The 16488-nt window shown below is 49.8% G+C and overlaps 2 protein-coding genes across 2 annotated transcripts in view; one reads left to right on the top strand and one right to left on the bottom strand.

Annotated features, from left to right (window-relative positions):
- Positions 1–10834, top strand: part of ERBB2 (erb-b2 receptor tyrosine kinase 2) — a 34042-nt gene extending 23208 nt beyond the window's left edge. The window contains exons 15-27 of the mRNA XM_044001722.1: positions 1301–1461; positions 1735–1782; positions 2125–2263; positions 2359–2481; positions 3689–3787; positions 4230–4415; positions 4700–4855; positions 4984–5059; positions 7425–7571; positions 8425–8522; positions 8867–9061; positions 9214–9460; positions 9635–10834. Coding sequence (XP_043857657.1) covers positions 1301–1461; positions 1735–1782; positions 2125–2263; positions 2359–2481; positions 3689–3787; positions 4230–4415; positions 4700–4855; positions 4984–5059; positions 7425–7571; positions 8425–8522; positions 8867–9061; positions 9214–9460; positions 9635–9987 — 2028 coding nt within the window. The 3' untranslated portion in view covers positions 9988–10834. The remainder of the gene's footprint in view (positions 1–1300; positions 1462–1734; positions 1783–2124; positions 2264–2358; positions 2482–3688; positions 3788–4229; positions 4416–4699; positions 4856–4983; positions 5060–7424; positions 7572–8424; positions 8523–8866; positions 9062–9213; positions 9461–9634) is intronic.
- A 917-nt stretch (positions 10835–11751) lies between these two features.
- MIEN1 (migration and invasion enhancer 1) lies at positions 11752–15267 on the bottom strand. The gene is made up of 4 exons (XM_044001723.1): positions 15055–15267; positions 13897–13994; positions 12496–12572; positions 11752–12408 (listed from the first exon to the last, which is right to left on the bottom strand). Exons 1-4 carry the CDS (start codon positions 15141–15143, stop codon positions 12325–12327), a joined length of 348 nt encoding a protein of 115 aa, XP_043857658.1. The 5' UTR covers positions 15144–15267; the 3' UTR covers positions 11752–12324.
- Positions 15268–16488: the final 1221 nt, after the last annotated feature.

The following is a 16488-nucleotide window of genomic DNA, read 5'->3' as shown; positions in this document are numbered from 1 at the left end:
GTGGAGACAAAATCAACAGACTGACTCTGAGGCCGTGAATCTCAGTGACCAGAGGGATGGTAGAGACCCAAAGGCAGAAAACTTGGAAGAAGGGAGGGTTTATGAGGGACGATACTGAGGTCCGTTTGGTACATAATGAGTATGAGATGCTTACGGGGCATTCAGCTAGAGAGGTCTGGGAGACAGCTGGCAATAGAGGACTAGAAATCAGGAAGAAAGCAAACATAGGAGCTTGATGAGACAGACCACTAAGAGAATGGAGAGAGACAGAGATGGAGAGACACAAAGAAAGAGACAGATACACTCAGGGAAAGAGACAGAGAGACATGTACACAGAGGAAGGCTCAGGAGAGAGCCTTGGAGATATGCTGGGCCTGAGGAGGGGTGAGAAGAGCTTTGATGACCCCACAAAGGAGACTTGAGATGGATCCGACAGAAAGAAGAGAATTAGGAGAGAACAGCCAGCGCCTGGAGTATCCTGGAGGAGGGGATTGTGAACAGTGTCAAAAGCTGCCGCGAAGTCAAGAGGGGAAAACAGAACTTTGAAATTAGCAGTCAGGAGATTAGGGGTGACCTTGTTGAGAGTAGAGTTATGGGCTAAGAAGCCAGAAAGCAAAGGGTTGAGAAGTGGGAGGTGAGTAGTTTTGTTAGAATCTTGGCTTTCAAAAGACAAGCATGATGGGGTTGAAAGGGTCATGTAGAGGGTTTTTTTAAGACCTGGGCCTGTTTGTAGGCAATGGGGCAGGAGCCTGTAGATAAGGAGAGTGTGAAGAAGAGAAAAGGAATGATCAAAGGGGTCCACTATGGGAGGACATGGGAGGTAACAGAGTCAAGGGCAGAGAGAAGGGTTGGTTGGCCTTGACAAGAAGACGATTTTGCCCCCAGAGATTATAGATGAGAAGAGGTTGGAGGAGGAAGTGACCTAGTTTTGTGGTGTTGGTCATGAGAAGGGGGGTGCTCCTGGCTGGCCTGGTGCTTGGCAGTTGGCCTGGCATCTGGCCTTGGTTTTCTCAGCCTTCCCATCAGTGGAAAGAAGATCAATACTGATAAAACTCACTGGTTTTTAATGATTAACATGATTAACAGGACAGTCTGATGTTTGTGCTGGGTCTGGGGAATTGCTAGGCTGAGGGAGGCTCTGAGAGTCCCAAGGTGAGGCTTCATTTTTCTAAAGGAAAAGTAACCTGGCTTTCTTCCCTGACTGTGTGTCCCTATACACTCTCCCCTCTCTCAAGGCCAACCCCCCTGCCTGGACATCATTGCCTCTTCTCCCACAACCCTTCCTTCTCTGTACTCTTAGGAGGCTGACAAATGTGTAGCCTGTGCAAACTTCAAGGACCCCCCTACCTGTGTGGCCCGATGCCCAAGTGGGGTGAAGCTCGACCTCTCCTTCATACCTATTTGGAAGTACCCAGATGAGGATGGCATTTGCCAGATCTGCCCCACCAACTGTACCCACTCGTGAGTTGGGGGACATTTACTGTAGTGTTGGGGAGAAGTCTGTGTTGGGGGGAGAGGTAATTCTCTGAAATTTATTGTGAAAGGACATTGCTCTCTGCGCTGACTCCCTTGAGACTTCTTTTTAAAGACTGGGGTGAGAAAATGTGCTCTTCTTACCCTAATTCCCATCCCCTCTACTGTAGGTCAGAGAAGGGGGGACAGATGGTGGTGCTTGGGGTGGGGAGCGTCCTTCCAGTGTTGGGGATTCCCAGGCTAACATATCTTTTCCTGCAGATGTACTGTACTGGACGAGAAAGGCTGTCCTGCTGAGCAGAAACTCAGGTGTGTTTGGCTCCCAGAACTCCCTTGTCTTGTTCATGGAAGGGGCACTGGGCCCAAGGATGGCTTCCCCTGGACGCCAACAATATACAATGACCTTCTCCCAGCCAAACTTCCTGCTCCCACCGCAGAAGACCTTTCACTTTCATTGTTCCTACCTACAGAAGCCCAAGCAGCCACCTTTGATCCTCAGGTTCTGTCACCCCATCATCCAAATAGCCCAGCCCAGTAACCCCCCCACCCCCACCCCCACCCTCCTTCACACACCCAAGAAGTTGCTGCTATTATGGGGCCTGGTAGGTATGATCTCACCTCCCTCCCACCTGCTCCCCTGTCTCCCTCCAGCCCCTTGACCTCCATCATCGCTGGGGTTGTTGGTGTGTTCCTGATCCTCGTCCTAGGCTTGGTCGTTGGTGTCCTCATTAAGCGTCGGAAGCAGCAGGAACGGAAACACACCATGAGAAGGTTGCTGCAGGAGACTGAGGTGAGTCAAGGAGGGAGCCAAGGGGGCAGATGGACCTATCACCTTGGCAGGCATGATGACCAAGCAGGCTGTGACAACCTCCCTTGCATCCCTAGCTGGTGGAGCCCTTGACACCTAGCGGAGCATTGCCCAATCAAGCTCAGATGCGGATCCTGAAAGAGACTGAGCTGAGGAAGGTGAAAGTCCTCGGTTCTGGGGCTTTTGGCACAGTCTACAAGGTGAGGAAGGGCTGACTCAGGCAGGGCCCAGAAGGGGTGGAGGCCAAAGTGTAGGAGGAGGTTTGCCCAGGCCAAGGAAGGATCTTGGAAGAGGCATGGGGACAGCTAGGTGGCGCAGTGGATAAAGCACTGGCCCTGGAGTCAGGAGTACCTGAGTTCAAATCTGGCCTCAGACACTTGACACTTACTAGCTGTGTGACCCTGGACAAGTCACTTAACCACCATTGCCTCACTAAAAAAAAAAAAGAAAAAGAAAAAAAAGGAAGAGGCATGAGAGCAGCACTAAAAGGGGATGAGGCTATCGCACTGTCTCATCAATCCTATCTCCATAACAGTCTCACATCTGTCCCTTCTCTCCACCCATACAATCGCCGCCCTCTTCACTGCCCACCCTGGACTGTTGTATTAGGCTCCCTTCCTCATGCCTCTCCTTTCTCCAGCCCATTCTCCACACAGCTAGCAAACGGATTTTTCCTAAAGAAGAGGTATGACCGGGGGCAGCTGGGGTGGCGCAGTGGATAAAGCACTGGCCCTGGAGTCAGGAGTACCTGAGTTCAAATCTGGCCTCAGACACTTGACACTTACTAGCTATGTGACCCTGGGCAAGTCACTTAACCCTCATTGCCCCATGCAAAAAAAAATCAATAAGAAGAGGTATGACCGTGTCACACCCCAGCTTCAAAAATCTTCAATGACTCCCTCATTGTCTCAAGGATAAAATCGGAACCCTTTTATTTGGTATTTAAGTCCTTTCACCATCTCACTCCAGCCTACCTTTCCAGATTTATCATATAAAAATGACTCTGGGGGCAGCTAGGTGCTGCAGTGGATAGAGCACCGGCCCTGGAGTCAGGAGTACCTGAGTTCAAGTCCGGCCTCAGACACTTGACACTTACTAGCTGTGTGACCCTGGGCAAGTCACTTAACCCCAATCACCTCACTTTATTTTATTTTTGGCCGGGCAATGAGAGCAGGGACTTTTATCTCCACAGTCTTGAACACATACATAATAGGAACTTGGAAAATGCTTGTTTAATTGATTGGCCTATTGATAAGGCAATAGGGTAAGTTCCTAAGAACCAAAGCCCTAGGGGTAAAATCAAGAGTTGACAAGGGGTCAGAGGGGTTTTTAGAGGGATAGAAAACAGGGTTGGGGTTGATCTTTCCTTTCCAACTCACACATTCCCTCTCTTCTACCCCTGCCCAGGGTATTTGGATCCCTGATGGTGAAAGTGTGAAGATCCCAGTGGCTATCAAGGTGTTGAGGGAAAACACATCCCCCAAAGCCAACAAGGAGATTTTGGATGTAAGGTTTTTCCCTGTTCCACTCCCCAGCCCCAAGATGTGGTATACAACAGGGACCCTTTGGGGAAAAAAGTCAGGACTCAGAGAAGAAGACTGAATTTTGATTCAGAAGACCGAGTTGGAATTTTGTCATTGCTAAGCCAGATTAGTGTGACTTTGGCAAGTGACTCAGTCTCTCTGTGCCTCAGTTTCCTCCTCTGTGAAATGGGGAGGAAGTTGGCTTCCATGATCTCAAAGATAGCTTCTAGCTCTTCGTCCTTGATTCCAGTCACATAAGCTATTCTTTGGCTTCTTTCTCCTTCTCTGTGGGGTGAGGTTTAGAGCAACCTCCCTCAGTTCTGCTCCTCCTCACAGATATAGACTCATCAGTGTCATGGTGGGGATGGGGTCTATGTATGTGTAGGGGATCCCTATCCCCTTCTAAGTATCTCTTGGGCCTCTAGGAAGCCTATGTGATGGCAGGTGTCGGCTCTCCATATGTATCTCGCCTTCTGGGCATCTGCCTGACATCCACGGTGCAGCTGGTGACCCAACTTATGCCCTATGGCTGCCTCCTGGACCACGTTCGTGAAAACCGAGGGCGGCTCTGCTCCCAGGACCTACTCAACTGGTGTGTGCAGATTGCTAAGGTACGGTCATGTTCCCAGCTTCCCCAAGACCTCCATGAATGGACTCAAACATGCGCCCTCCATTCCTCTCCCCACCACTGCCTAGGGGGCTGAGCCTGCAGGGAGAAAGCCATGGATTTGTAAACTGTGGTTGAGTTGGTAGGCCTATGGGAGGTGAGGGAGCATTCACCAGGGTCAGACCTGTGCCTCCAGAACTAGGCAGGGAGGAGAATTATCTGGAGAAAGTGGGACTGGGACAAGAAGTCCTACAGAAATCAAGTGCAGTCCCCTGCTTTTAATCCCAGGGCATGAACTACCTGGAGGAGGTTCGGCTAGTACACAGGGACCTGGCTGCCAGAAACGTGCTTGTCAAAAGTCCCAACCATGTCAAGATCACTGACTTTGGACTCGCAAGGCTCTTGGACATTGATGAGACGGAATACCACGCAGATGGGGGCAAGGTGAAGGGGCTGGAGAGGGTGGGCATGGGAGGGAGAGACACAGCTGCCTTCCTAGAAGAAACAAGAAACAGGATCTCCAATCCAGCCTCAGGAACAGATGGGCTGTGCTGACTCTCATCCCCATGCAGGTCCCCATCAAGTGGATGGCTCTGGAATCCATTCTCTGCCGAAGATTCACCCATCAGAGCGATGTATGGAGCTATGGTGAGAGAGTCAAACTCTCCTACTGATGGAGGGCTGCACTTTGACTTCAGGAGGGTTATAGGGGACTCTGGCAAATCACTTAATCTCTGGGCCTGTTTTTCAGCCGGGTAGTAACTTGTACTTGGGGAAAACTGTATTGCGAGCTGTGTATTGGAAAAGGGAAGAGAACAAAAGCAGGGCCATCAACTAGGAAGTTCTTACAGCAGTGTTGTCAAGGGATCTGAACTAGGGTCGTAACTGTGAGTGGGGAGAAGGGGACAGAGGTAAGGACCATTTTTTTTTTTTTAGTGAGGCAATTGGGGTTAAGTGATTTGCCCAGGGTCACACAGCTAATAAGTATTAAGTGTCTGAGGCTGGATTTGAACTCAGGTACTCCTGATTCCAGGGCTGGTGCTCTATCCACTGCACCACCTAGCTGCCCCATTAAGGACCATTTTGAAAGGCCCATCCTCCATCATTGTACACAGGAGGAATCCAAGGCCCAGAAACGTTAAATGATTTGCCCAAGGTCACACAGCCAGTACATGTTTGAATCTGTATTTGAATTCAGATCTTTCCAAGTCCAGATCCATGACTCAACCTCCTGCACCACAGATGCAAAGGATGCTGTGGAGGCAGAATTGAGTCACTGAGTGTAGGGATAAGGTAGAGGGAAGAGGGGAGGTTGTAGACCTAGTTGGCTGGAAGGAGATTGGAGCCCTTAACAGAACTAGGAAAATTTGGAGGTGGGGGAGGTTTCAGGGTGGGGATGGGGAGAAATGAGATCAGTTTTGAACATAATGAGTTTAATGTGTCGGCAGCACAGCCAATTGGAGGTGTGTAGTTAGTAATATGAGACTTGAATTCAGGAGAGAGGTTAGGCCTGGATATATAGATGTGGGAATCATCTATAGAGATGATAATTGAACCTATGAGAACGGAGGAGATGACCAAGGGTGTTGAGAGAGAAGACAAGAGGACCCAGGACAGGGCCATGGGGGGCATTGACAGTGATGGTGAACCAACAAAGGAGATTGGGGAAGAGCAGCCAGAGATAGTCAAGAGGGAGCAGCAACACCAAAGCAGAGTGAGGAGAGAGTATCCCACAGGAGGGTGGTCTGATTGCCCCGGAGTTGAGAAGCCAATGGAAGGAAGGAAACCAGGATTCATGAAGCACCTACGATGTGCTGGTGTGCTAAGTGCTTTATAAATATCTTCTTAGATCCTCATAACAGTCCTGGGAAGTGGGTGCTATTATTATACCCACTTTAGAGTTGAGAAAACTGAGGCAGAGAGAGGTTAAGTGGCTTGCCAGGCAGGACCACATGGCTAATAAGTGTCTCAGGCCACATTTGGACTCACGACTTCCCAACTGCAGGCCCAATGCTCTATCCATTGCGCCACCTAGCTGGCAGGTGAAGAAGTGATGTTAATAAACATTTAAGGAATACATCATTTGTTAAATGTTGTGATTTATTCTAATTTGATGTTGCAAAATTATAGGAACATGGGAAAGAAAAGGGCATGAAGTTGGTGGTAAGAAGAGAGATGGATTTGGGGAGTGGTAGGATTGGCATTGTACCTGTGATTTCATGAATAAAAGGAACTCCCCAAACAGGACACTTCCTCCATTCAAGTAGATTAACACTTTCTCTGAAGCTTTATAGAAAGTTCCCTAGAGCATTGAGGGGTTAAGTGATTTTTCCAGGGTCACACATCTAGAATATGTGAGAGGAAAAACTTGAATTCAGATCTTCCTGGCACCAAGTGCTGAGTGGGGTGGGAGGGGACTGTGGTATAAGGACACAAAGGAGCTAGATGAGTGGGACCATTACTCATTACCCCTACACTCAAGGAGGGTGAAACCTGGTCCTCAAATCTGGTGGAAATAACAAGTGGGAATGGCTGAGGTCAATTTCCCTTTTATTTCCACCCTAGTCAACTAATGCTACTCAACTGATGCTAAAATAGGTATGGGCAGAGAATGTCCTTTTTTTTTCCCTCTGGGGCAATTGGGGTTAAGTGACTTGCCCAGGGTCACAGCTAGTAAGTGTAAAGTGTCTGAAGCCAGATTTGAACTCAGGTCCTCCTGAATGCAGAGCCAGTGCTTTATCCACTGGGCCACCCAGCTGCCCCCTGAGAATGTCCTTTTGCATCCTTGGCATTACCTCAGGATGCTAGGCCCCCAGACTCCAGACCATGCCTGATCCTTTTCTCTCCTGATGCGAAGGGATGAACAGGGAAGATTACATTCTATCCATACATACCACCCCTATCCTTCCCTTCTTTGCCTATACCAACCCACCCCACCCCCAACCAAACTTGGGCCTCAGGGACTACACCCATTCCCACTATTCTAATGACCTCTCTCTCCCTCTCTTCTTAGGGGTGACAGTGTGGGAACTGATGACCTTTGGGGCTAAACCATATGAGGGTATACCTGCCCGAGAGATTCCGGACCTGCTGGAGCAGGGGGATCGGCTGCCACAGCCCCCCATCTGCACCATTGATGTCTACATGATCATGGTCAAATGTAGGAGACTAGACCATAATTTTTTTTTTTTGGTGAGGCAATTGGGGTTAAGTGACTTGCCCAGGGTCACACAGCTAGTAAGTGTCAAGTGTCTGAGGTCAGATTTGAACTCAGTTCCTCCTGACTCCAGGGCTGGTGCTCTATCCACTGTGCTGCCTAGCTGCCCCCCATAATTCTAATCATAAGGATGCATTAGTCACATTTATAGAGAACATGACGGTTAGTGGCGCATGTTCTTCCCTATATTCCTGTGGGCTCAAGAGTAGAGGTGTTGTTATTACCCTTAGTTAAAAGAGGAGGAAATTGAGGCTCAGAAAAGCTACCTGATGGGTGACATGGCTAGTCGTCATGGGAACAAGGACTTGAACTAGGATCTTCAGAAGGCGCTCATTAGGATGTACTGAATAAAGGACAAATCCAGAGTAGCTTCTGCAGGTTTATTAACATTTCAGTTTCCTTATAAGAAAAAAGGGGCACTAGGATGGCAACCCCCAGGCTTATTGTGCAGATCAAATGAGAGAGGGAAAACAAATAAATTTTAAAAAGATATATATGTATAGTTTTTCAAATCCTAAAAAAATGATTTTGAGCTAGAAGGGACCTTTGTAGATCATCCAATCAAACCCCCTTCACTTTGTGGATGAGCCAAGTATGGCCCAGAGACTTGCCCACACTCACACGGCCAGTAGCAGAGCCAGGGTTTGAACTCAAGACACAGAGAGACTTGAATGCAAGTAAGAGGAAGGTCTGGCCCAAAGGATAGCTCAAACACTGTGAAGCAGCTTCCTCTCCCCGACAAGCGGATGGAATTCTTGGGTTGTTGAGGGGGCCCCTTTTTTCTCTCCTGTGACAGGTTGGATGATAGACTCTGAGTGTCGTCCTCGGTTCCGGGAACTAGTTACTGAATTCTCACGAATGGCCCGAGATCCTCAGCGCTTTGTGGTCATCCAGGTACTAGGACACCAACCTGCCAGCAGGATGCGTCCCTGTCCCCCTAAGCTCCCTGTCCACACAGGAAAGAGGGCAAGACTGAACAGCAGAACTCCTGAACTCCACCCTCATGCCTCCTATCCCAGGATTTTCCTTAGAACTCATCACATCCTCCCCTTTCTCCTCCCCAATCCCTCATCCCTACAGCTAGCATTTCCTCCATAAAACTCTGCAGCATCATCTACCTTGTGTCAGGTTTTCTGACCTTTCTTCCCCAACGAAACCTCACTCACCCAACTTCACATCATAATGGGGACAATCATGTGGGTGCAAGGGTTAGCGTGATTGTCCCATTTCCCCACTAGAATGAGGATTCCGGCCCAGCCAGCCCCATGGACAGCACTTTCTACCGCTCACTGTTGGAAGAAGACGACATGGGTGACTTGGTGGATGCAGAAGAGTACCTGGTGCCCCAGCAAGGCTTCTTCTGCCCTGAACCTCCCCTGGCTCCAGACCTGGGGGGCACTGCCCACCGAAGACACAGAAGTTCTTCTACAAGGGTAAGGGGTGGGGACAATACCCCTTGGCAAGGGCACCCCAACCTGTTCCCAGGCTATGTTCTCATCTCGGGCCTTCAGCCAAGAATGACTGTGCTCCCCACATGGTAATCTTCATGCACACCCTTATGATACCCTCCTATTCTTGCCCCCAGAGCGGCGGGGAGCTACCAGGAGGGCTAGATGGCTCAGCAGATGACACTCTCCAGTCTTCAACAGAGCCCTGGGAAGGGACTGGTTCAGATGTGTTTAATGGGGACCCTGGAGGGAGCCCTAAGGGGCTAATAGGACTCCCACCTCGAGACCTCAGCCCCCTGCAACGCTACAGTGAAGATCCCACGGGACAACTGCCCTCTGAGATGGATGGCTATATTGTGCCACCTGCCTGTGACCCCCTACCTGGTATGCATACCCTGACCAGGGAGCTCAAATTCTGAGTTTTCTTCTTAGAGGGTTTTAGCTAGGAGTTCTGGAGGGAGCCAAGGTCTAAGTACTCCCTTAGAGAGGAAGATGTGGTTGTAGGGTTGTATGGTCCAATTTCCTTGACACATGATCTTTTTATCTCCAACATTTCAGAATACGTGAACCAGCCAGATGTGCACCTATCACCCCCTTCACCCCTGGAGGGGACCCTGACTCCTCCTCAGCCATCCAACTCCACTCTGGAACGCCCCAAGTTGCCTCCTCCAGGCAAGAATGGAGTGGTGAAAGACACATTTACCTTTGCGGCAGCTGTGGAGAACCCTGAGTACTTGGCCCCCCACGGAGGGGGTCCTCTCCACCTTTCCCCAACTGCCTTCAGCCCAGCCTTTGACAACCTCTACTACTGGGACCAGGATCATCCCGATCGAGGGGCTGCCCCTAATGGCTTTGCAGGGACTCCCACAGCTGAGAACCCTGAGTACATGGGTTTGAATATGACTGTATGATCTCTGGAAGGCCTATATGCAGAGATCCCTTGTAACCCTGCCTTGCACTTATTATGTTGGGGAGTAACCCTCAGACTCCCTGTCTGGTCAGAGTGAGAAGCGGGATTGTCTAACAACAGACAGAAGTCTGGATTGCTACTGTCACATTGCCTGTTCCTTTTCCGGCAGCTCTCAAGGCCCCAGTCCCTTGCTGGGGGAATATTTATTGGTTTCTGAGCTCCAGACACCTAGACTGGAATCTTAGTTTGGAACATGACTATGGTTCAGGTGGACATGGTCAGCTTTCACTACTGGACGTGTGTCCCAGGCTGTCTCCTGCTCCTCCCCCTCCTGGCTCCCCCAGCGAGGGTTACCACTGTAAGGGGCATCAGAGAAGATGTCCCCAAAGGGACACTGAGAAAAGGCATACACAGGGGGCAGCTAGGTGGCGCAGTGGATAAAGCACCAGCTCTGGATTCAGGAGGACCTGAATTCAAATTCGGCCTCAGACACTTGACACTTACTAGCTGTGTGACCCTGGTCAAGTCACTTAACCCCCATGGCCCTGCCAAAAAAAAAAAAAAAAGAAAAAAGAGAAAAAAAGAGGAAAAAAAAAAAAAGGGGAAAAAAAGGCACACACTCAGAGACAATGTCCTCTCATCTCCAGAGTCTGAGCACCTGACTGACTTGTTTCTGCCCCAAATGGACAATGAGATGGCAATGGGGAATTTCTGGGGAAGGACCTCCAGAATCCCTTGAACATAGTTTCCTTTGAATTTGTTTTTCTAACTTACTTTTTTTTTTTAATAATGAGAAGAGTGTATAGAAGAGGTATACCATCTTCTCTGCAAATATATTTTGGAAAACAGCCGGGTTCCTGGCCTGTATCTGGGGATCGCTCTGCACCTTTCGCCTACCTTGTCCCCATAGTTTACATACATCACTCTGGCCCTGTCCTAGGGGCTGGAGCCAGGTGGCAGGGCCCACAAGAACTAGGTGTTCCCTCCATGATGGGCTCTGTGTGTGTGTGTGTGTGTGTGTGTGTGTGTGTGTGAGCAACAGGGCCTGAAACCCCTTCTCCAAGACAAAGCCTGGGAGGCACAAGGCTACTGTTTGACTGGAGAGAGTTAGATTTAGTTTAGATGTGAGGGATAGCCAAGTGGCTTAGTGAATAGAGTCCAACTTTCCGGTTTTACCTGTAACACATACTAGCTGTGTGACCTTAGGCAAGTCATTCTAAACTCTCAAGCACTTCAGGCAAGTCTCTGAGATTCTAAATTAGAGCCGAGTTGCTGAACTGCAATGGTTGAAGGGAACTTTCACAGGGGAGTCCCTATGCTGATGAAATAAATCACAGGCCTGGACCGATAAAGACACGAGCAAATAAGGAATAGCACTATTGCAGCTTCACAGGGGAAGAAGTCCCTTCCCTAAGGTCTCCAAGCATAGGAGAACTTGGTGAAGGGGCCATTGGATGTGATGGGAAGGAAAGCGATTGAGCTCTGCCAAGTCTCTGCTTCTGGATAAGGATTCCAATCTCCTGGTGGAAAGGGGTCGTGTCTTAGTGTTTTGGAGTGGGACTGAATGTGTGTGCTGGGGAGGGACTAAGATAGGGAGGGATGGCCCTGAAGCTCAGCTTTCCGTGTTTTGGATTTTCCCTCCTTCCCTTGCCTTGTTCCTTTCTGTTCCTTCCCAGTGAATGACTTCCTAAGCTGAGAAGGCACCTCCCCCAGAGGGAGCCCAGACATCACCTCCAACCTCAAGATGGATATACCACAGAGGAGAAAGAGTAGCAGTGTCACTTTATTGCCAACAATTGGTGTATCCCCTAGAGTAAGGGGATGTGTTGTAGGGCTGTATGGGAGAAATAAATTAGAAGTTTGGTGGCATCTCATTGGCACTGCCAAGGGAGGGAGGGTACAGGCATCTTTGAGGCACTGTGTGCGCGCGTGTGTGTGCACACACGCATTTGTAGATAAGAAGTTTCCATGAAATACTGGGGGTGGGGGCTGGGGTGGTTTCTCCCCCCTACTCTGAGCTTGGGCCAAACCGTCCCCTCTCTAGGGGAGGTGGCAGCCAGGCTCGTACCTGGGATCTGCGAAGCTCTTGCCCCCTGGCTTCACCAAGAAGTTGGTCGGGATCTCTCAGCACAGAGGGGGTGGGCAGAGAGGTGACAGGACCAAGAGGGTTGTTGGGGTGAACCAATGCTTGGTCAATGAAATCGGCTCGCTCATCCTAATCTCCAAGGAGGAAGGCTTTTGCTAAGATGGAGAGGACCCCAATATGGAAGAGGCATCCAGGATAGAGGGGAATAGGGAAGGAGCCCTGGCCCGAGAGGGAACTGCAGACCTTGCAGGGTCACAGGATGACACAGGGGGGGCGGCTATTGGTGATCTTTTCCAGAGGTTCTCCACTACTGGCTCTTCGAATGGCCTCAATGAGCTGAGGGAAGAGAAGAGATTTGTGATAGGGTGTGGAACAGGTCAACCCATTGTCCCCTTCCCTCAGCCCCATTCCTGTGCTACTCACATCCTTTTCATAGGGAAACCCCCCGTTCTCCAGCTTGGAAAAGACCAACTGGCCATTGATCTCGATCTCAAAGGCTCCTGGTGGGATGAAAGCGGGGAACAGTCTGAGGGGTCAGAGATCAGGAGCCAGGAAAGGTCCCTCCAACCCCCACCCAGGGCCACTCAACCCCATTCCACAAACACCTTGGATGTGTCTTGGCACCACACCCTTGCCTTATGCTTCCTCTAAGCCGTCTACTTAATAAAATCAGCCTCACTCCACAAAGAGACTTGGGTAGAAGGGTATGTATATGTATGTTGAGTGATTGAGGACCCCAGATCTCCTCCCCATGTGCTGTACTTATCACCAGAAGACCGGGACGGGGGTTAAGGCCCACATTTGCTACTTATTAGCTACACTGGCCTCCTGGCTGCTCCAAGAACAAGACATGTCATCTTGGCTCCAGCTATCTTCTCTGGCTGTCCCATGCCTGGAATGCTCTCTCTACTCCACTCCCAACTACTGATTTCCTTGGCTTCCTTTAAGTCCCAACTAAAATCCCAGTTTCTATAGGAAGTCTTTCCTTTTGTTAATTTCCTATCCATCCTGTATTTAGCTTGTTTGTTTATTTGTTTGCGTGTTGTCTCTCCCACTGGATTGTAAGCTCCTTGAGGGCAGGATGGTCTTTTGCACAGTGCCTGACACATAGTAAGCATTTAATAAATGTCTATTGAATTGAATCAGATGTTTGCCTAGGAAAGATACTTTACTGTAGGCAGCTAAAAGGGACCTTGGCACTCAGTGTTTGACCTCTTCATTTTAAAAAAGGGGCAAACAGCCTCAAGGAGGTTAAATGATTTGTCCAGGGTCACAAAGTAGGGGTGGCCAGATATGAACCAAGTCTCTAATGGGTGCTAAAGAACTTTTCATTATTCTACATTGTTCTCTTTTAGCACTTAATCTCTGGACCTTTATTTTTCTCCTCTGTACAATGGAGTTCAAAACCCAGCCCTCACAGGGGCTCAGTTGGGGAATCAAAGGAAATAATGCCAGGGAAAGCACTTTAGGGCTCCATAAACTTGACTTTTTATTATTCCAGTCACCTGAGGCTCAATCTTGCTAAATTTGAAAAGTTTCCCCCTTAAGTTGCCCAGACTAGCTGCCTTTTGCACCACAGTAGCTCTCAATGCCCACCGGCTAAGTGGCACAGGGTTTTTGATGGGAAGTAACCCATGGGACGGGCACCTGGATTCCCTTTGTCCTTGCATCTCTGGGGCCTTACAGAGGCTTTGGGAATCCTGACTGGATTGGCCTGGATGGAGACCCCCTCCCTCTCTCCTAATACATCCAAGCCTTGCCCTGGCCCCATCTCCAGTGTCTCATGGGTCCTCTTCCATATCTCCTCCCCTCCATGCTCCTCACCAGTGCCCCCCAGGCGTGACTCAATCTCGATGCCAGGGTACTCTTCTTTCACAGCACTCGCCAGCTCCAGGTAGGTAGACTCAAACCCACAGGGCTCGCTGCAGGAGCAAGAGTTTGGGAGTTTTGTTTTTGAGGGAAGAGAAGGGGAAGAAGATGAAAGGAGAGATGGAGAGAAAGGAGATGAAATGAGGAGAAGGGAAGGGAGAGGAAATGAGAGGAGGGAAAAGGGATGAGGGGAGAGGAGATAAAGAAAGGGAAGGAGAGGAGAAAGAAGTGAAGGGAGGGGAAATAAAGGGAAAGGAGAGATAAAGGGAGGGGAGAGGAAATGAAGGAAGAAGGGAGGAGAAATGAAGGAAGGCGACTGGAAGGATAGAGGGAGGGGAGTGAAGAGGATGGAAGGGACAAAGAAAAGAGAAGAATGAAGGGAGAGGAGGGTTGAAAAGAATAAGAAAAGTATAACATGACTGATGCAGAAATATGTTTAATGTGATTGTACATATATAACCTATATCAAATTACCTGCTGTCTTGGGGAGGGGGGGAGAAAAATTTGAAACTAGAAATCTTATAAAAACAAATGTTGGGGCAGCTAGGTGGTGCAGTGGATAGAGCAACGGCCCTAGATTCAGGAGGACCTGAGTTCAAATCCAGCTTCAGACACAACACTTACTAGCTGTGTGACCCTGGGCAAGTCACTTAACCCCAACTGCCTCAAAAAAACCCAAATGTTGAAAACTATTGCTACATGTAACCGAAAAATAATAAAATACTTTTATAATTTTTAAAAAAGAAAAGAATAAGAGGAATGGAGGGGAAGGATGAGGAAGGGGAGGAAGACAGGAGGGGTAAAAGAAGGGAGGAGGAAGAAGTAAGGGGAGAAGGATGAGAGGAGGAATGAGGGGGAAGGATGGAGGGAGAAGAGGGGAGGGCAGGGATGAAAGATACAGGAAAGAAAGGGAGGGCCAAGAGAAGAGAGGGATGGAGGAGAAGGGAAGGGAGAGGAGAGGGAGGAGGAATGGAGGAGAGAGAAGGGGAGGGGGAAAGAGGGAGGGGAGGGGCGGCGGAGGGGGAGGGGGCGCTGGAGAAGGAAGAGGTGATGGGGAGGAAGAAAGGGCAGGGGCAGGAGGAGGGGAGGGTCCCCCGCCAGCGCCCCCCTCACCAGTACTCCACCACGATGCGGACCCCGCTGCCGGGCAGGGGCTCCCCGGGAGGGGGCGCTGCAAGCTCGGCCCCGGGCTCCCCGCTCATGGCTCCGTTCCGGCTTCGCTCCGCTGCACTCGCCCGCCGGCCCGAGCCCAGCCAGACAGGGAGACTGACCGACAGAACCGGGAGCCTGCAGACCCGCCGCTGCTTCCGGGTGTGACGTAGCGCCGGGTCACGTCACGCGCGGCCAGTGTAGAGGCGGGGCTGATTTGGAGGCGGGGCCGGTCCGGAGGCGGGTCAGATAGGGGGCGGGGCTAGACAAGGGCAGGGCCTGGCTTGTCCTCTGGATGGATGCAGCGCCCTCTGCTGCTGGGAGCCGGCGCTTGTGGTGTCCCTGGATCCAGGTCTGGGTCTTTCTCTTTCCTAGGACTCGCCTCCTTTCACTCTCGGCGCCCACCACAAGCCTGGTGCTTTCCCCTCTCCGTGCCTTTGCTCGCGATGTTCTCTATAACCGCGACCCTCTTGTGTTGAATTTCTGCCCAGGTTTTAATTAATTAATTAAATTAATTAATCGAATTAATACTAAGAAAAGTCATTTAGCTAGCCTTTATGTAAAGTGCTCTACAAATGTTATCTCACTTAAGACACGGTAACCCTGGGAAGCAGGTACTATTTTACATGAGGAAACCATGGCGGGCAAAAGTTGAGACTTGCCCAGCATCACACAGTTAGTAAGGGGCCAAGGCCAGGTTTGAACTTGGGGCTTCCTGACTCCAGTTATCTATCCTGCAACCTAGCTCTCTCTAAAAGTAGCAACGAAGCATTCTTTCATAAACCTGGGCTACACTCTCACAAATTACACACAGCACCAGTGTCTACCCATGTTTTAAAGGAATAGGAGGTTGGACCTGTGATCATGCAGGTACAGGGAACACCCAGGTGAGTAAACTCCCTCTGCCAGTGCACGTTGACACCTCTGCGGCTTGAGTCTTTTTTTTTTGTTTTTGTTTGTTTTGTTTTATCAAGGCAATGAGGGTTGAGTGACTTGCCCAGGGTCACACAGCTGGTAAGTGTCAAGTGTCTGAGATCATATTTGAACTCAGGTCCTCCTGAATCTAGGGCTAGTGCTTTATCCACTGCGCCACCTAGCTGCCCCCTCTGCGGCTTGAGTCTTAAAGATTTGCCCAGAATACTGAGATATTGAGTGATTTGCCAAGGGTCACACAGCCAGTATGGAGGAAGGCTTGTATCTAGGTCTTCTGTCTTCAAGGCTAGCTGCTTATTCTGTAGGTCAAGCCATGCCTCTCCATGCTTCAAAGCTCAACTCTAACGCCATGCCCTCCACAAAGCCTTCCCTGTTTCATCCTTGTACATTCCTCTTCAGACCTCACAGTCCTTTGTTCTGTGCCTCTCTGATGTTCTTATCACAAATATACATTATAGTTGTTGA

The sequence above is a fragment of the Dromiciops gliroides genome, chromosome 4 (genome assembly GCF_019393635.1).
Source record: "Dromiciops gliroides isolate mDroGli1 chromosome 4, mDroGli1.pri, whole genome shotgun sequence".
Taxonomy (NCBI): Eukaryota; Metazoa; Chordata; class Mammalia; order Microbiotheria; family Microbiotheriidae; genus Dromiciops; species Dromiciops gliroides.
Note: the sequence above shows the minus strand (reverse complement) of the source record. Positions and strands in the feature narration are given on the sequence as shown.